Source organism: Octodon degus, unplaced genomic scaffold (genome assembly GCF_000260255.1).
Source record: "Octodon degus isolate 3935 unplaced genomic scaffold, OctDeg1.0 scaffold00003, whole genome shotgun sequence".
In the NCBI taxonomy this organism is placed as follows: domain Eukaryota; kingdom Metazoa; phylum Chordata; class Mammalia; order Rodentia; family Octodontidae; genus Octodon; species Octodon degus.
The window spans coordinates 26,937,382-26,952,718 of NW_004524579.1; the positions used below are offsets into that span (position 1 = coordinate 26,937,382).

A 15,337-nucleotide genomic window follows, 5' to 3' on the forward strand; every position below is an offset into this window, starting at 1 on the left:
TAGGATAGATATACAGCTACTTTCTCTTAATTCAATGAGAAGAAAGATTTGTACTAATAGTATTTGGACAGGATATCATGTCTGCATCTTTTACTATGAATAACCACTAAGGTAACAATAAACAATGTATTAAAAGAAAAAGAAAGAAGTTTCTGGATTTTGGGACTCTTTAAAGCACTAATATATGAATGTTCAAAAAAAATTGATTCATATTTTAAAACTCATCTGGAGCTAGAGATTTAGCTCAGTGACACAAGTACCTGCCTGGCATGGCAAGCACAAGGTCCTAAGTTCAATTTCCAGTATCAATAAAAATAAATAAACTCACCTGGATTGTTCGTATGAATGACACTGTTACTCGTTCTTCAAATTCATTCAGGGGAGTATAAAGGTTTAAAATTTTGACAATCTGTTGGAATGAAAACAAAGTTTAGCACAGAGCTAAATGAAATGAATCAACTTTTGAACTTTAAGAGATTACATAGCATTGGTACAAGTGAATAATCCTCTATAGACAGAACCTATAGATCAGATGGAACAATGTCAGGTGAGAAAGGTCTTATTTAAAAGCACCTAATCACACTTACACCTGCTTCTCCCAACTAAAAAAGTTTTACACATGAGTGTTTCTTATCTGGAATGGAGCCTCAGCTCCAGACAGAGTGGTGTTGGTCCCAGCTGCTATGCCCCAAGCACCAGCCTTGTATGCAGCTCCTTCACCCCTCCCCCAGATCTGGAGGGGCTGTGTCCCTGGCTCCTGGATAAGGAGCCGAGACTCTGGCGTGGTGGCCTGACTAGATCTCACAGTGAGTGGGTGGCCAGGAAGGATATTTACTCAAAGCCTATGCCCTCTCCTCCCCTCCAAGACGACATCACCACACTGGGAAGCCAGTCCAGAGCATCACAGGGGAAGGAGATAATCTTGAAGTGGAGAGAATCTTTTTTCTGCCAACCAAGTGAATGATGGAAGTAGCTTGCCCCAGTGCAAAGCCAGCTGCATTTCAGGAGTAAACTTGTGAAAGTAAAATATATTTTAAAGTGGAGAAAAGCTGGAAAACTTTCAGTACATTTGCAGGAGGAAGCAATTTTATTAAGATTTTGATAATATATCTTTTAGTAGTTATTGGAGGGGGTAGCAACTAACTACAGTACTGAGTTGGAGTTGGCTGTTTCTAGGTGCTGGCTGAGAAGAAGATGCATCTAGTTTGGAAACCTAGTTTCCTTGTACAATACTGGTCTTCACGGTTCATTTCCAAATAGATACACTTAAAATAGAGGGCAAATTCTCCCTGCCTTTGAATTAATATAAACACACACATACACACACACACACACACACACACACACACACACACACATAATGGCAATACATCTACAAGCAAATAGTACTATAAATACAACAGGCACTTAAATGTTGCTCAATGATTTTACACAAAAAACCAATATGAGTCATCAGTTAAAACAGGACCATATTGAAATTATAACTACAAAGAAAGCAAATGATTATAAAAAAAGCAAATGCTTGATACTACTTCAGAATATAAAAAATAATTTAGGTAAAAAACAATCTAGAATTCACTGTTTTAAAAATGTTGTTACTTGGGCTTGATGTACTATAGGCTTGCTACTTTATCTTCCAAGTAAGCAAATGAGAATTGTGGGAAGCAGCTCACAAGACCAAGGTGGCTCCTGGCTGGTTAGGAACATCCCATCAATGGCAACTTCAGAAGTGAATCAGGAGGGCTTACAAAGGCCAGGAAAGAACACTAAGAAGAATCTCTGGGAAGAAGAGATGGGAACAGAAGTGGGGCGTACCTCAAGTGCCAGGGCTGCCAAAGGCCTAGAAGAACCCTACCTGCTGGGTGCTGAGGGAGGTACACAGAGAGCAAATGGCCTCTGCATCCTCACGAGTTTTCTTCTTTAACTGTAGAAGTTGGGCCGCCTGGATCAGAGGCTCCATGGTCTGAGCTGCTCCACTCTGCTGAAGGTTTCTTCCTCGAAGCCACTCTTCAAGTTGGCTTATGTTGTACCTTAGGTAAAAAGTAATTTATTGGCACAAGGGCATCGATAAGATGTAATTTATTGTTTGTGTTTCAAGGGCCCACTGCAATTCCTATCATCATTCTTTTCACCTTAATTATCTCACAGGGCTAGAAGTTTGAGAAGTGGTTGGCACTCAGCTGTCTTTTGAATGAAGAATGAATGAATGTGTGCTTACAGTTAAACAAAGATTAAATACCTCATGTGTCTATATAAATTAGTTTGGGAGAGGCATTAAATATACTTAATTTAAAAACCCTGCATTTAACATCACAAACACATTTATGCTTCCCTTTGTGCCTCTTAACTCATCAATTTCTCTCTGACCTAACCACCTCGATCTAGTTTTTAGAGCATATAATCTTTAAGCTTTCATTTGTTTCCTAAGTTATCACCTCAGCTTTGATGAGTTTCACCAACCAATACAAAGGAGATGGAGATTCGAGTCATATACTGTGACAAGGAGAAACAGATTCAGACTTGACTTCTAGAGCCAAATGCCTTGTGTTCGGCTCCCAGCTAGTGTCGGGCCCACTGTGTGCTGAGTGCGGCACCGCCCACCTGAGTTGCATGCCCGTGCTCCAGGAGCAGACATCCTTCCGCAGGAGGAGGTTGTTGAGAGTCACTGCGTTGATCATGTAGAAAAGCTGTTTGAACACCTGCAGGATGATCTCGGGATCCAGGCCCTGGTCACACATCACCATATGAAAGGAATTCATCTGGTGGATGATGGCTTCCAGGCAGTAGGAGTTATCCCCATCTACCATGCTGGAGGAGCGCTTCCGGTAGCCCATTGGCTTCACACCAGATAGACCCTGAATACTCTCATTTTCCAGCATGGCAGAAACTGAAAGAAAAGCATAGTTCCCTCAAGCAAGCTCTGCCACTGGACTGCTCAGATCAGACAGTACTTGTGACTTCAGCAAGATGCAATACAGAGTGTACAATGTTGACACACTCAGGAACTTTGCAAAAACTTTCTAATGTGTTGGAATTATATATGGAATAGTTGTGGGCCAAATTTTCACTTAAATTAATTGGTGATGGGATAAAGATAATGCACAAGTGGGTTTGATTCTATACTGTCTGTGCTGAGAGTAGTTTGAGAACTGAGAAATTTGCATGTAGCTATCGCCCTGCCACTATGTCAATATTAGCTTAATAATTCCAACTCACTTGCTGAGCAGGATTTAACTGTGTTTCAGGTATTTTATTCATAGTACTTCTTTCATCCAAAGAGCCGAGGAGGCACTGTATTTCATTGGTGAGCAAACTGAGGCATAAAGTAATAGGCCTATAAGTCATGCTGCAAGGAAGTGGCAGGGCTGGGATCTGAAGCTAGATCTGACTCCAGAATTGGTCTTACCAACCATTACAGTATTGTGAGTTCTTACGTATCTCCAGCTTGATGCCCGTCTCCCCGTGTAGTGCCTTAGAGAACTACCAGAGAGGCAGGAGTGACCTGCTCCCAGGAGATGGCCTTCTGGATTGATCCTATCTAGAACTCACCTGTAACCTACCTGTGCTGTAAGAATAGAGAGAAGGCGTTACACACAAGGGGGGGTTCGGTTCCCTCCCAAGCCTTCAGTGGGTACAGTGAGTGATGTACATGTGTGCCGCCTGTAACTGGCAATATCACTGCCTTGATTTTCAGTTCTGACTTCATGTTTAGTGCACTAGTGAACTTACTGCTTGCCCAGAGTACGTGCTCGATAAATATTTACTGCCTGAGGGCTTCTGCTGTGTTCTTTCACATGAACCCACATGCTTTCTTTCCATCAGAATTAAGCACGTAGGGGCTGGGGAGATGGCTCAGTGGAATAAGTGCTTCTCTGGTGAGCACAAGGGCCTGAGTTCAATCCCCAGTTCCACCAAAAAAAAAAAAGAATTAAGCATGTAGTGGATAAGAGGATTATATATATTTTTAATCATATTGCCATACTTCCATAATGTGTGTTCTTTACGGGATGGTGTTGAAAATTTCACAGGTCACTTAGGAATGGTGAGCATACCTACTTGTGCCCTCACTAAGGAAGCCTTGGCCGTGGCTAATGTATTTGGTTCCCAGAAGGCAGAGGAGCTCACCACAGCCACTTCTTCTTCAGGCTCCAGGACAATTACCAGAAATCTGTGCCAGCTTACCTATCATAGGTTGCAGCAAGCCCTCCGCAATTTTAATGAGCTGCTGGTAGATCTGGATGGAAAGGTCACTCAGCACCTGGCGGTATTCAGTGAGGTCAAAGTTCTTCAGACAGTGCTCATTCTGCTTCGCGGTGTTCTGGGTCATGAAGCCCTGTAGAGGAGAGATGTGCATTTCTTAGGGTCTATGATCCATCTCCTGAGCTCAGAGCAGCCTCAGAGGCTCCGTTCATGTTATGGTTCATACCTAGATACTCTCCTTAATGTTTCATGCACTCATAAGTGGGGCCTTTGGGGAGGGGATTGGATCATGGGGACATGATACTTAGCAGATTAGTCCAAGGATTAGTCCTTGGATGAGTTGATAGGTAAAGATGAGGTGGGAGCTGAAACCTGGTTGGAGGAGGTGGGTCACTGGTGGCGTGGCCTGGAAGGGCCCACCTCCTTCCTGATCCCCCTCTGTGTCTCATGGCCATTCCATGAGCTGCCCATGTGCTGTGTCTCCTCTGCTATCTCACCTTGCCTTGGAGACAGGTGTCTGTGAACTGAAACCTCTATAAACTGTGAGCCAACAAACAAAATCCTCTCCTCCTCTAATTTGCAAGTGTCAGGTATTGTATCGCAGCAATGAGAAAAGACAGACAAGTCACATTAGTAATTCCCATGTACTCCCTACTTAAAAGATGTTCCACAAAGTCCTATCAGTTTTTAAGGCCTAGATGATAGCCCTTGAACTTAAAGGCAATGTAAAAAACTCACCCAATATGATAGAGAAGTCAGAATTGTGTAATTAAAAAGGCCTAAATTATGGAGTCCAAATCCCTGAAGTAAAATGATTTCTCTAAAATACCAAAATGTAGGTGCTGGAGAGAGAGCTCTGTACTCTAAGCACCTGCTAGGCAAGCACAAGGACCTGGGTTTGATCCCGAGTACCACATGCTGTGCTGGCTACCAAGACCAGGCATGGTGGTGCATGCCTGTAATCCCAGCACTGGGGAGGCTGAGACTGGAAGATCACTATGAGTCTGAGCTATGTAGCTAGACCATATACCAAATTAAAAAATAACAACAACAAAAGTACCAAAATGTAGGTTGGTACCAGGTTAGAGAAAAGAGATCCATGCTTTCTGCAGTCTCTATTCAGGTTCTTGAAAATATTAGAGCATATGAAGCCCTTAAGGAAGCATGACCATGGGCCAGATTATATGTGTCTACAACAGAACACTTTCCATGGCTTCTATTACTGAGTATCAGAAGTAACAGAAGAAGTGAGCTAATTTCATAGGCTAGCACTGTGTCCTCTTAGCTTTCTATATTAACTGGATGAAATATATATATGTTAGAAGGACACTGAAAGGACTCATTGACTAATCTCCTTTTCATTTAGGCCAAGGGAGACCTATAGCAGCTAAAAAGAGCAGTGCTTTCAGCAAGGTGACATCCTTAGCAAAGCCTTTGCACTGTGCCAAGGAATAAAACATTTTTAATATAACAAAAACAAGAGGAATAGGAGGTAACTGCGATTGCTAAGATAGTCCTTCATTCTTTTTCATTTAGACTCCCCAGACCTGGTTGGGTGCTGGTTAAGGTCTTCTCTGAGAACATAAGCACAAGAAACAATAATCTACGTTTTATTTAGAATATATGTTAACATTAGATAAAGTGATAAATCTCAATGAGATGACATTAAGTATCACTCTTCACCTAAAGTGAGAATAATTTGTGTCACAGTTACACAACAGAAGGCCATTCCTTCCACCATGACCTATCCCTTTCAGAATTAAAGCAGATGATCAAACAGAGGTTCTCAGTCTCAGGAGAGCTATTAAGTCAGTCCACCATCTAAAGAAGGTAGACGGACTGGGCTGACATTTCCTTGTACTGTCTCATAGAGGCAAGTGTCCATATTTTTTCTGGCATAAAAGATAGAACATATTTTTAAAAACGATTGCATGGTTCTCATGTAGACTACACCTTGATTGAGGGAAGTGTGAACAGTGAGCTCTGTGAAAACCAAGAGAGAAAGGAAAGTAGAGGAGACCTACAGGGACCTGGGTGTGGGCAGGGCTGGAGCCAGGGAGGCTCCCATTCCAGATGCTAGGTGGAAAGCTCATTTGTGTTGAGGTCGCCAGGCTAAATGCAGAGCACAGGGGAGGGGCTCTCAGAGACCAGGGTCTAGAGAGAAACATGACATGATGGTGTCAGCTGCCTCAAGACAAATTTGAAATCATTGGATAAGGAGTCCAATTTGGGTGGAAGCACAAAGGGGGCCCTCAAGGTCAGTTCACGCCAGTGTAGTTCTGATCAGGCACTGCCTTCTTACTTGCCTCTCATTACCTGTCCCAAATACGACAACTAATCAGTTGACTTAGGATATGGTCTGGCACACTAAACAACTCAGCTTTCTTCCAGCATTCATGGAAATGGTCTCTTTAGAATGGCTTTAGAAATACAAGGGCATAAGGATTTCCCTGGAGAAACCCTGGCAATGGGTGAATTAAGCAAACTAATTTTTCTATTAATTCTACTTACTAAAGGGGCAAGTGTCAGTGACACTTGGGATGATTAAAGCCACCTGGAACTAGGCCCAGGGATAAGGCCTGCCCAGTCTGAGGTCCCAGAAGTGCTCCAATGACCTTACATCATTTTAAGGGATTTAAATCAAGGATGCTTTTTGGGAACCCATTTTAGCACTCACCTCATCTCCACTGTACTGCTTCAAACAGTGAAGGAGGCGGCAGGTATTGGATAACCAGAATGTTGTCATCTCGAAGTCGTCATTGTGCTTCTGTGAGAAGAAATGGAGATCCCCAGCTAAGTGGCTCCTGTCAGGTGAAATGCTCACTGTCTCTGTCCCTCCACATTCCCCACTACCACCTAGCACTCCCCAGCAGCCCTGATTGGCTGGGCTCTTGCCAGTCAGAGAGGAGACCGCTTACTGAGAAGTACTACAAGATACTTAGATCCCCATAGAATAGATGGAGATCTATTCCCCTGATTAGTGCTGTGCTTTCAGGAACACACATGAAGAAAAGCTGCCCCCCACAGTGGAAGAATGTGAAGCCAAGTGGTAAGATGAAGCTCAGCCCTGTGGCCTCAGGTACTAGTCTAAGCCCTTGGTCTGGCTGGCCCTGATTCCAAACTACCAGCTCTTCAATGCAGGGATGATGGAGCAGGGCAGTGAAATAATCTGGTGTTCCACAGATGTGGAGGGCAGGTGTCCCATGATGTTAAGTATAGAACACAGCAACAAATTCATAACTAAATGACAAAGGCCACTTAGCAACCCAAACAGTTATGATTCAGCTTCTGCACCATAGAGTTCTTTCTCTGAGGCAAGCAGCATCATTATTTAAATGGCTGAGAGTGGTATGAGTGGCCAATAAAAAAGGCTGGAGGGGTGGGGTGCTAATGTAGCTCAGGACAGCAGGAAGGCTTCCCTAAGGAAATGACAGAGTCAGACCTGGGCTGCCTTGAACTGACCCACGACTCCACCTGAAAGTTGTTAAAGAGGTCAAAGCCAGAGACACACACTTTGAGAGTCTAGAATGTGGATAACACATATTTGGTGCTGTGAACGAATTAAATTGCACATGGAGACTAGGGTACAGAAGGCAACGCCACTCTCAGGAGCATGAAGCCAGGAGCTCAAGGCTGGCTTGGTGCGCTCCTGGTGGGAATCTGGGCTAGTAGACCCAGAATTTGTTTGGCCTCAGTGCTCTTAAGAATGGCTTCCGTCTGGAAGTGACAGTAAGGGGGAGAACTGAAGGCAGTGTCTAAGAGCAGTAATACTTGGGGCTCAGGCCTGCACGGAGTTGGAAGCCCCTGAGGGCAAATTTCCCTCAAAAGTCTCATCTTGTCACACATAGTCCAGTGTCTATGGGCAGACCTTGACTTGGCAGGTTAGCCTGTATCTACACTGGGAAGAGCTTGTGTCTCAGGCATCACACCTGAACTGTTTCAATGCCTGTGACAGCAGGTCCTGGTCCAGGCTGCGTCACCTAGTAAGCTGATGAATATCAAGAGACTATTATGGACTACTGGAGTATACTGGATTATTGTGCTGAATTCATGCACCTACAATATTTAAATGGCAATGGAATATCCATCTCTGACAAACTAAACAAAAAGGGATACAAATGAAGGACCATTTTGTATTTGTATATACAAAATCGTTAGGATAGATACACCGCTACTTTCTCTTAATTCAATGAGAAGAAAGATTTGTACTAATAGTGTTTGGGCAGGATATCCTGTCTGCATCTTGTACTACGAATAACCACTATGAAGACAACAATATGCAATGTATTAATTATTGAAACTGTCCTGCTAATCAGTTTTGAAACTGTCTCATTTCTATTTGTTTCTCAATAAAATTAATTAAAAAAAAAAAGGAGCCAGGGTGATAGTTCAGTGGAATAAGCACTTGCCTGGCAAGCACAAGGACCTGAGTTCAATCCCTGGTTTTGCCAAAAAATAAATAAATTAATTAAAAAAGAAAAAAGAGTTCTCCCCGTGCCGCACCCTGGGCCGCAAGCGCCTGGCCCCTTTGGAGAGATGCAAGAGCGCCCGCTCCCAGACGTGGCCATGAACTCTGTCCAGAGTGAGGCCCGCCCGCCACTGGCTGCAGCAGGACGGCTATCTCCCTAGTGTCTGTGGTGCTGGGCAGCCAAGGCTTCCCTAAGCACAGCGCTGGGTGTCTCTGGAGGCCTGGCAGAGATGGTTTGAGGTCAACACTGGATTTCTGGGCCCCCCTGCCATCTCTGAGCCTGAGCATGCTCCCCTAGGAACTGCGGGGCATCCCTGTTAGCACAGTTGGTGGCTTGAGCAAACTTGCTGCTGCAGAGCCCATACGGGAATAGCAACAGGGAGGTACCACCTTCTTCCAGTCTACTGTGAACCCCAGCCTTCCACACAGGCCCTTACCTTCAGGACTTTCTTAATGCCATTGATGGTGGAAGTCAGCAACGAGTGCACCTTGAGGTCATCGTTGGTGTAATCCGCGTGTCTGATGCACATGTAAAGGATGTAGGCAGGGAGACAGGGCACCGTGCCAGACAACATCTGGGGCTTCAGGTCTGAAACAGTGACAGCAAGTGTGAGATCTATGGGGACACGTTGGCTGTCAGAATCCTCACTTCAAACAGAAATGCTTATAGTAATACTTTGCAACTCACCTAGGTCAGGAGAAAAGAAAGTGCTCAGAATATGGAAATCCTTTCTGACTTGCTAATAGTTTCAGACACAAGTCAAAAACAAATAAACTACCTAGGTGTGTAGTACACACTCAACCCTAGCACTTGGAAGTTGAGGCTGGAAGATCATCTGGAGTTCAAGGACAGATAACACTACAAAGCTAGACCCTGTCTCAAAGACCGAGCAAAAAGAATCAAAACAAAAACAAAAGTTCCTAGTAGTTTGTCCTACAATATTAAGACTGGCTCCTAAACCCTTATCCTTACGACATATACAAAAAAGGCCTACCGGTTACACAGAGACATGCTGGTCCTCTACCAACAAGGACTCTGTGGCCAGAGGTAGGCTGTGGACAGCAACTAGCTTCTTTACTGGTGAGTACTCCTGAATTACTAATTCTTGGCACACCAACTCCCTCGTGTGAGCACAGTTGCTTCTCCAACAGACACAGAACAAAGGCTGGCCCCAGCTGATTGTGGCAAAGTGGGTTTTTCCAAAGACAGAACCTGTTTGCCAAGGACTGGGAACAACCTTTGTCCTCAGTCCTCAGTTTGGGACTGAATTGCGTGGCAGCCCCAGCCCTGATGTCTCATAGCCAAACCACCCTAACAGGCCACTGCCCCTCTGTCCCTTTGCCAGCACCTCCCCCACCCCGGCCAGTCTCTTCTTCCAGACCCTCCCTTCTGCACCCCCCTGCCCACCTTCCCCAGGCAGGCTGTCATAGGAACACGAGGGCCTCGTGACTCTCCCTATGACCTGCATACTCATACTCAGCTCTTTGACCTTTTCCTGCTAAAGCCTCTGGAGAGCCAGGCAGAAACTGTCAGGCTGCGCTTTAAGCTTGAGCGTGCTGAGGGAGCCAGCAAACCAGGCTTAAAGACATAAGGGATGGCAGGAGCTCAGACAAATGAGAGGAAAGGCCTGGCCCAAGGCAAGCCTGGAAGTCTCACTGGGGCTCCCATGACATCCCTGCCCTCAGTCTTCACTCTCATTACCTGCCCAAACCAACAGCTGCGGAGCCCCTCTGCCTTGGAATGCAAGGAGCGGAGGCCACCCACAGTCTGCCAGCAGGGAGGCAGCATCCTCAGGACTTCTGCTGGGGCTGATCTGTGGGGTGGGTCATGCTGCCACATCTTCAGTTGCTACTTGGCTACATCATCCTTTCAAATGCAGCCTTCCAGTTAAAGGATAATGGCAGGCCTTAATACTTTGGGTACATGGTGTAACATTTAGACATTCTGTAAATTCAACAAGTGGGTGCCAATTGGTCTTTTAGTTCTAATTAGAAAAGCATTTATCCAGAAAAAAAAATTAGGCCTAGACATCTAGCCCTGACATTTTACCATGACTAAACAGCCCTGCTCAGGCATCCCAGCTAAATCTTAGCATCTGTAGGGAGGAGACCATGACTTCATGCCCTTCTCTCCTCCAAAGCAACATGCCAGTGCTTAGTTTCTAAGAGGTGGCCTCTCTTCGGATGGGGTCTTCTGCAGGGGTTGGTGACTGGGTGCTTTTCCTGGGTAACTCAGCAGAAGGTGATCTTGCCTGGAGCCACTTTAGCAATAACAGCAGCAAGAGGCCACTTGGCATTTATTTATTTAACTTATTAAAGTTAAATAGTCTTATTTAGTTAACCCTGGTGCTGTGAACTTTGAGCTTCATTCACTAGAGTGTAAAGGTCTGTTCCTAATGCAGCCTGTTTGAAGAAGTTTCAGGTGAACTTGTGTCACATTTAATCATTGGACAACTACAGGGCAAATGAACACCGATAAAAGAGCAAAACGTTCAGTTGTAAGTGTGCTACTAAAAACGTTCAAGTTAAACAACTGGAAGAAAGTGCATTCTAGAGAGGTTGCACCTCATTTTTCCTGTGCCCCAGAGTTAGGCACAGTGCTGAGGAGCAGGAGGGACTTTAGTAGCCTCCTTTACACGTGCAATGTTTGTCTCTTACTTGAACTTTACCAGCCCAGCAAAAGCTGCCCTTTCTTTGAATTCCTCCTTGTGAGAAGGCTGTACAGTTTTCATCCAGGACATTCCCCTGTTATATGTCATGTGATGTGGTATGGAAGGTTGTTCTACTATGCTACTTTATAGATGGGGACACAGGGTACCACAGAGAAGGGAGCTAGTCCTTGGGGTGCAGAGGGTGAGACCACCTAAGAGTCTTCCATCTGGCTGTGCATGAAGCTGCTTGATGGGCTTGAGCACACAGCATGAAGGTGGCCTGTTGAAGGCATATGGGGCATGAGACCAGAGGGGGAGGGGCTGATATGACTGGCAAAGCATTCTGAGGTCAGTGCGGAGAGCAGCCCCAAAGAGCTGCTCTGCACGATGGTCTAGAGGGCAACTCCTTCTCCCAGCTCTGTGGAATTATCCATACAGAATTATCCAAGTGCAAAGGTGAGCAACTGGCAAATACAAGGCAGACTTCACTCACTGATTATCCAGGAAGAGTAACCCTGAGGGGCAGAAAGTAACAGGGAAGCTCTCCTTTCCTGGCAGCTGAGGACCAAACTGGGGTGGGGAGGGGCTCTGCAAAGCAGCTCCAAGAGCTGCCTGGTAACTCTGGCAAGCGCATCAGGGCTAGGCAGGTCAGCCCTGACACTGTCGTATGCCTGGGTGAGAACCTGTGGGTGAATGCAGGGACTGTATTGTTCATCTTGATGAACTTCCCTGATGGACCCATGTAGTCCTGACCTAGGCAGAGGTGCTCTGTGCAGTGGACTTCAGTTGCCTGCACTGAATTTCTTTAAACTTGTAATGCTTTTCTTGTCCCCTGACCCTCTGCGTGCATGAACTCAGTGCTCATCATGACTGCAGTGAGGAGGTGAATTATCTGGTTTCTTGCTATGTCCATTCTGATTCGGGAAGTCTATAGCAGAACCTGGAATTCTGCATTTCTAGCATTTTCTGAGGGGATGCTGATGCTACTGGACCACGCTGTGAGCAATATATTATTAACCTTGTTTTTCATCATTCTGTACTAGTGGTGCTTACTTATGAGAACACTGGTCCTCAGCTACACGGCCTGGAAGAAAGGGTCATGTTTGGAAACAGGCTAAGTCCAGACCCATCCCCACATGTGCTCCATCACACAGCACCTAGGAAGTGTAAAGTCTTGCCAGACGGAAGGAGTCTGAGTCTGTGATCACTGCAGGCCTGCTGTATGACCAAGAGAAGTTCTAGAATGGCTGCAGCTTTGCTTATAAAACAAGAGTAGCATAGCAGCCACTGAAAAGGCTGTTGTGAGGATAAAGACAAGGGGAGGAGGCCAAGGTGGCTGGCAGAATTTCTTGCAGTGGGGGCGCCCATAAACCTGAGCTGACTTCCAGTGTGCTGTCACTCATACCAAGCTTCACCAAGGAAAGGGGACTGTGGCTGTGCTGGGGAGAGGTGAGGGGCAGCTGAGTCACCCTGGTAGCTCCCTTGTCCTCACCCACCATAGGCAGAAGGGATGCTCCCCTTCCCAAGTTTATAGGAGGCTCCAATTGGATGGAATTTTTACCTGGAAAAGCAGTGGGTTGTTAGGGGCAGCTGGAATGGTAGGTATGAGGGCGAGGCATGGGTGAGGCTGTGTGAGGCTGGGGCTGAGGGGGGCCATTTGTGGACAGAACTGGAAGTGGAGAGATGGTGTGAGTGCTGCTGTGGGGTGCGCCCTGGTGGGTTCTGACCTGTCACCAGGTTCCTGATGAGGGCGGCCTCATCGTCCTTGTGGTACTCTAGCATGCCCTGGAAGTCCTTCTCCTTCCGCTGCACCGTGACCTGCCTGGTGAGCTCATGATGCCTCCGGTCACTCTGGGCCAGTGCCTGGACAGCTGAATGGGAGAGACAGGAGGGCAAACATGAATGAGGACTGTTTCAGTTTATTGCTCGGAATTCCTTTAAAACCATGGGCTGCCGGGTGGGGCACTGGGGAGGTGCTTGGATCCTGGGAGTGTAACACTCATCAACCGGTCCACGGCTGAGCTCAAAGCTCGCTGCGATTTGGGAGGTAAAGTCTGGTCAGAGGAAGCGAGTTGTTGGAAGGGTCTGTCTCCTTCTTGTCCTCTCTCTGTGCTCCCCGAGGGCTATGTGGTGAGCAAGCCTCCTTTGCCATGCCCCGCGTGGCCATGCTGCCTGCCTTGGAGCCAGCCAACTACAGACTAAAACCTCACCAAACTCTGAGCCAGAATAAACCTCTCTTCCTGGAAGTTGTGGGTGCCAGTACTGTGTCCCAGTGACAAGACAGTGACTAAGACACGATGTCCAGTGGCAGACTGTGGGCAGGGCTGGGACTGGTGGGCAGAGGCCTGAACCTGGGTCTGGGGATCAGTGCTCTGGTCCCTGAGTTCCCACACTCCATGTGGTCTGCTACTGCAGTCTGTGCCACACCTTAGATGTGGCCTTAAGATCCAGCACTTGATTCTGGGTCCACTCCAGACAAGGGGAGGAAAAATCCTTGAAATGGCAATGGACAGGTTTTGGAGTGGAGAAAACTTATAAAGGGTTTGAAGGAGCAGGATGCTCGACCTGTTCTGTTGGCAGCTGCTTTTTGCCTATCAAATTGTAAAGAAAGGCAATACCACATCTCTATAGCCCTATCCAGGCCTGTTCTGCTCAGCTCAGCTCCCTTGTGTGGCTAGAGAGCAGACATCATGACACAGTTGTTGGGGTCCAAGACTGAGGACACTGCCTATGGTTATGGGCAGGGAAGCATAATGGTGGCCAGGCTACTGAAAGACACTGTCACTGGCACCCCAAGGTAGACTTAGGTTTCAGACCTTGCTAAGCGCAATCCAGACAACTACAGAGGTAAATATGCAGGAGGAACTTTGGTGGGACATTTGAGGGTTACAAAGGCTTGGTCAGCCCTCACTCAGGCCTGCCTTTAGCCTGAGAGGGAGGGTGGGAGGCATCCAGATTCTCCTCCAGGCACACCTGAGCACTATTTCGAGCACTGCAGCAGACAGGGTGGAGCCCCCAGCCTTGCCCTGGCCAGTGCAGGCAGGGAGGTGCATCTGCGTCTTCACATGGATGCACACATTACAGTGCAGCTTGGCCAGGTGGGTGCTGAGGGCAGCTGAAGCTGGAAGGGCCCAAAGGAGCAGGCGGGATGAAGGATTGCGTGACTCCCCATGACTAGGCAGAAAAGGGCTGGTCAGTCAGACTACCTGATCCCACTTCCCACAAGCTTCTGGATGAATGGGAGACAAACAGGGAGGCGGTATGTGTGGGCACAGGGGCCGTGTGGAGAGGAGCACCAAAGGACAGCCAGAATTTTACTTTTTAGGCCATGGGGAGGGGATGCAGACAGTGCTGTGACCAGATGCAGGGCCTGGGAAGCTGCTCAGTCATCTGACAGGGGGCAAGGACTAGTCACAGGAGGAGGGGTAGATACAGGAGGAAAGGAATGATAGGTTTTAGGACTAAGAAAAGGGAGAAGCTGGTGGTCATGAAACTAGGAGAATGAGAACAAACAGAAAACAAGAAAGCCCAATATGGCTGGGCTCCTTGGGCAGGTATGGGGAGAGAGCACCGGCTAGGAAGAGGCCACACCCGCTTACATGTGACCACATGCCTGGACACCCCTGGCCTCCTAGAGGCCCTGGTCTGCAGCAGCAGGTGGATGCAAGCAGGTGATTAAACAAAGTAACACCTGTGATCAGGACTGTGTTAGGATAGCATACGGGAAGAGTCCTGGGGTGGTGGCTCTTGAATCAAAGGTGAGAGGATGAGAGGGCTATCCAGGGGTGTGGGGCCTCCCAAGGTTCCACAGAGTGGCATGTGCTTAAGTGCCATGCAGTGGGAGTCAGAGTAGAGGCAATTCTCGGTGCTGGGAAATGGCGATTTGGATAACTTTCTAAACTGGACTCCAGACTGTTAGGTTAATCCTGACCCTCCAGGGCTAGGGAGATAGCTCAGTAGAATAAGTGCTTGCTTTGCAAGTGCAGGGTCTTGAGTTCAATCCCCGGTACCGCAAAAA

The 15,337-nt window shown here is 46.9% G+C and overlaps 1 protein-coding gene across 1 annotated transcript in view; it reads right to left on the bottom strand.

The window, feature by feature from the left end:
* Myo5b (myosin VB) overlaps positions 1-15,337 on the bottom strand; it is a 426,429-nt gene that overhangs the window by 12,770 nt on the left and 398,322 nt on the right. Inside the window, exons 31-37 of the mRNA XM_023713700.1 lie at positions 13,047-13,190; positions 9,106-9,257; positions 6,878-6,967; positions 4,183-4,333; positions 2,602-2,887; positions 1,856-2,030; positions 329-409 (exon numbers count right to left, since the gene is read on the bottom strand). Coding sequence (XP_023569468.1) covers positions 329-409; positions 1,856-2,030; positions 2,602-2,887; positions 4,183-4,333; positions 6,878-6,967; positions 9,106-9,257; positions 13,047-13,190 — 1,079 coding nt within the window. The remainder of the gene's footprint in view (positions 1-328; positions 410-1,855; positions 2,031-2,601; positions 2,888-4,182; positions 4,334-6,877; positions 6,968-9,105; positions 9,258-13,046; positions 13,191-15,337) is intronic.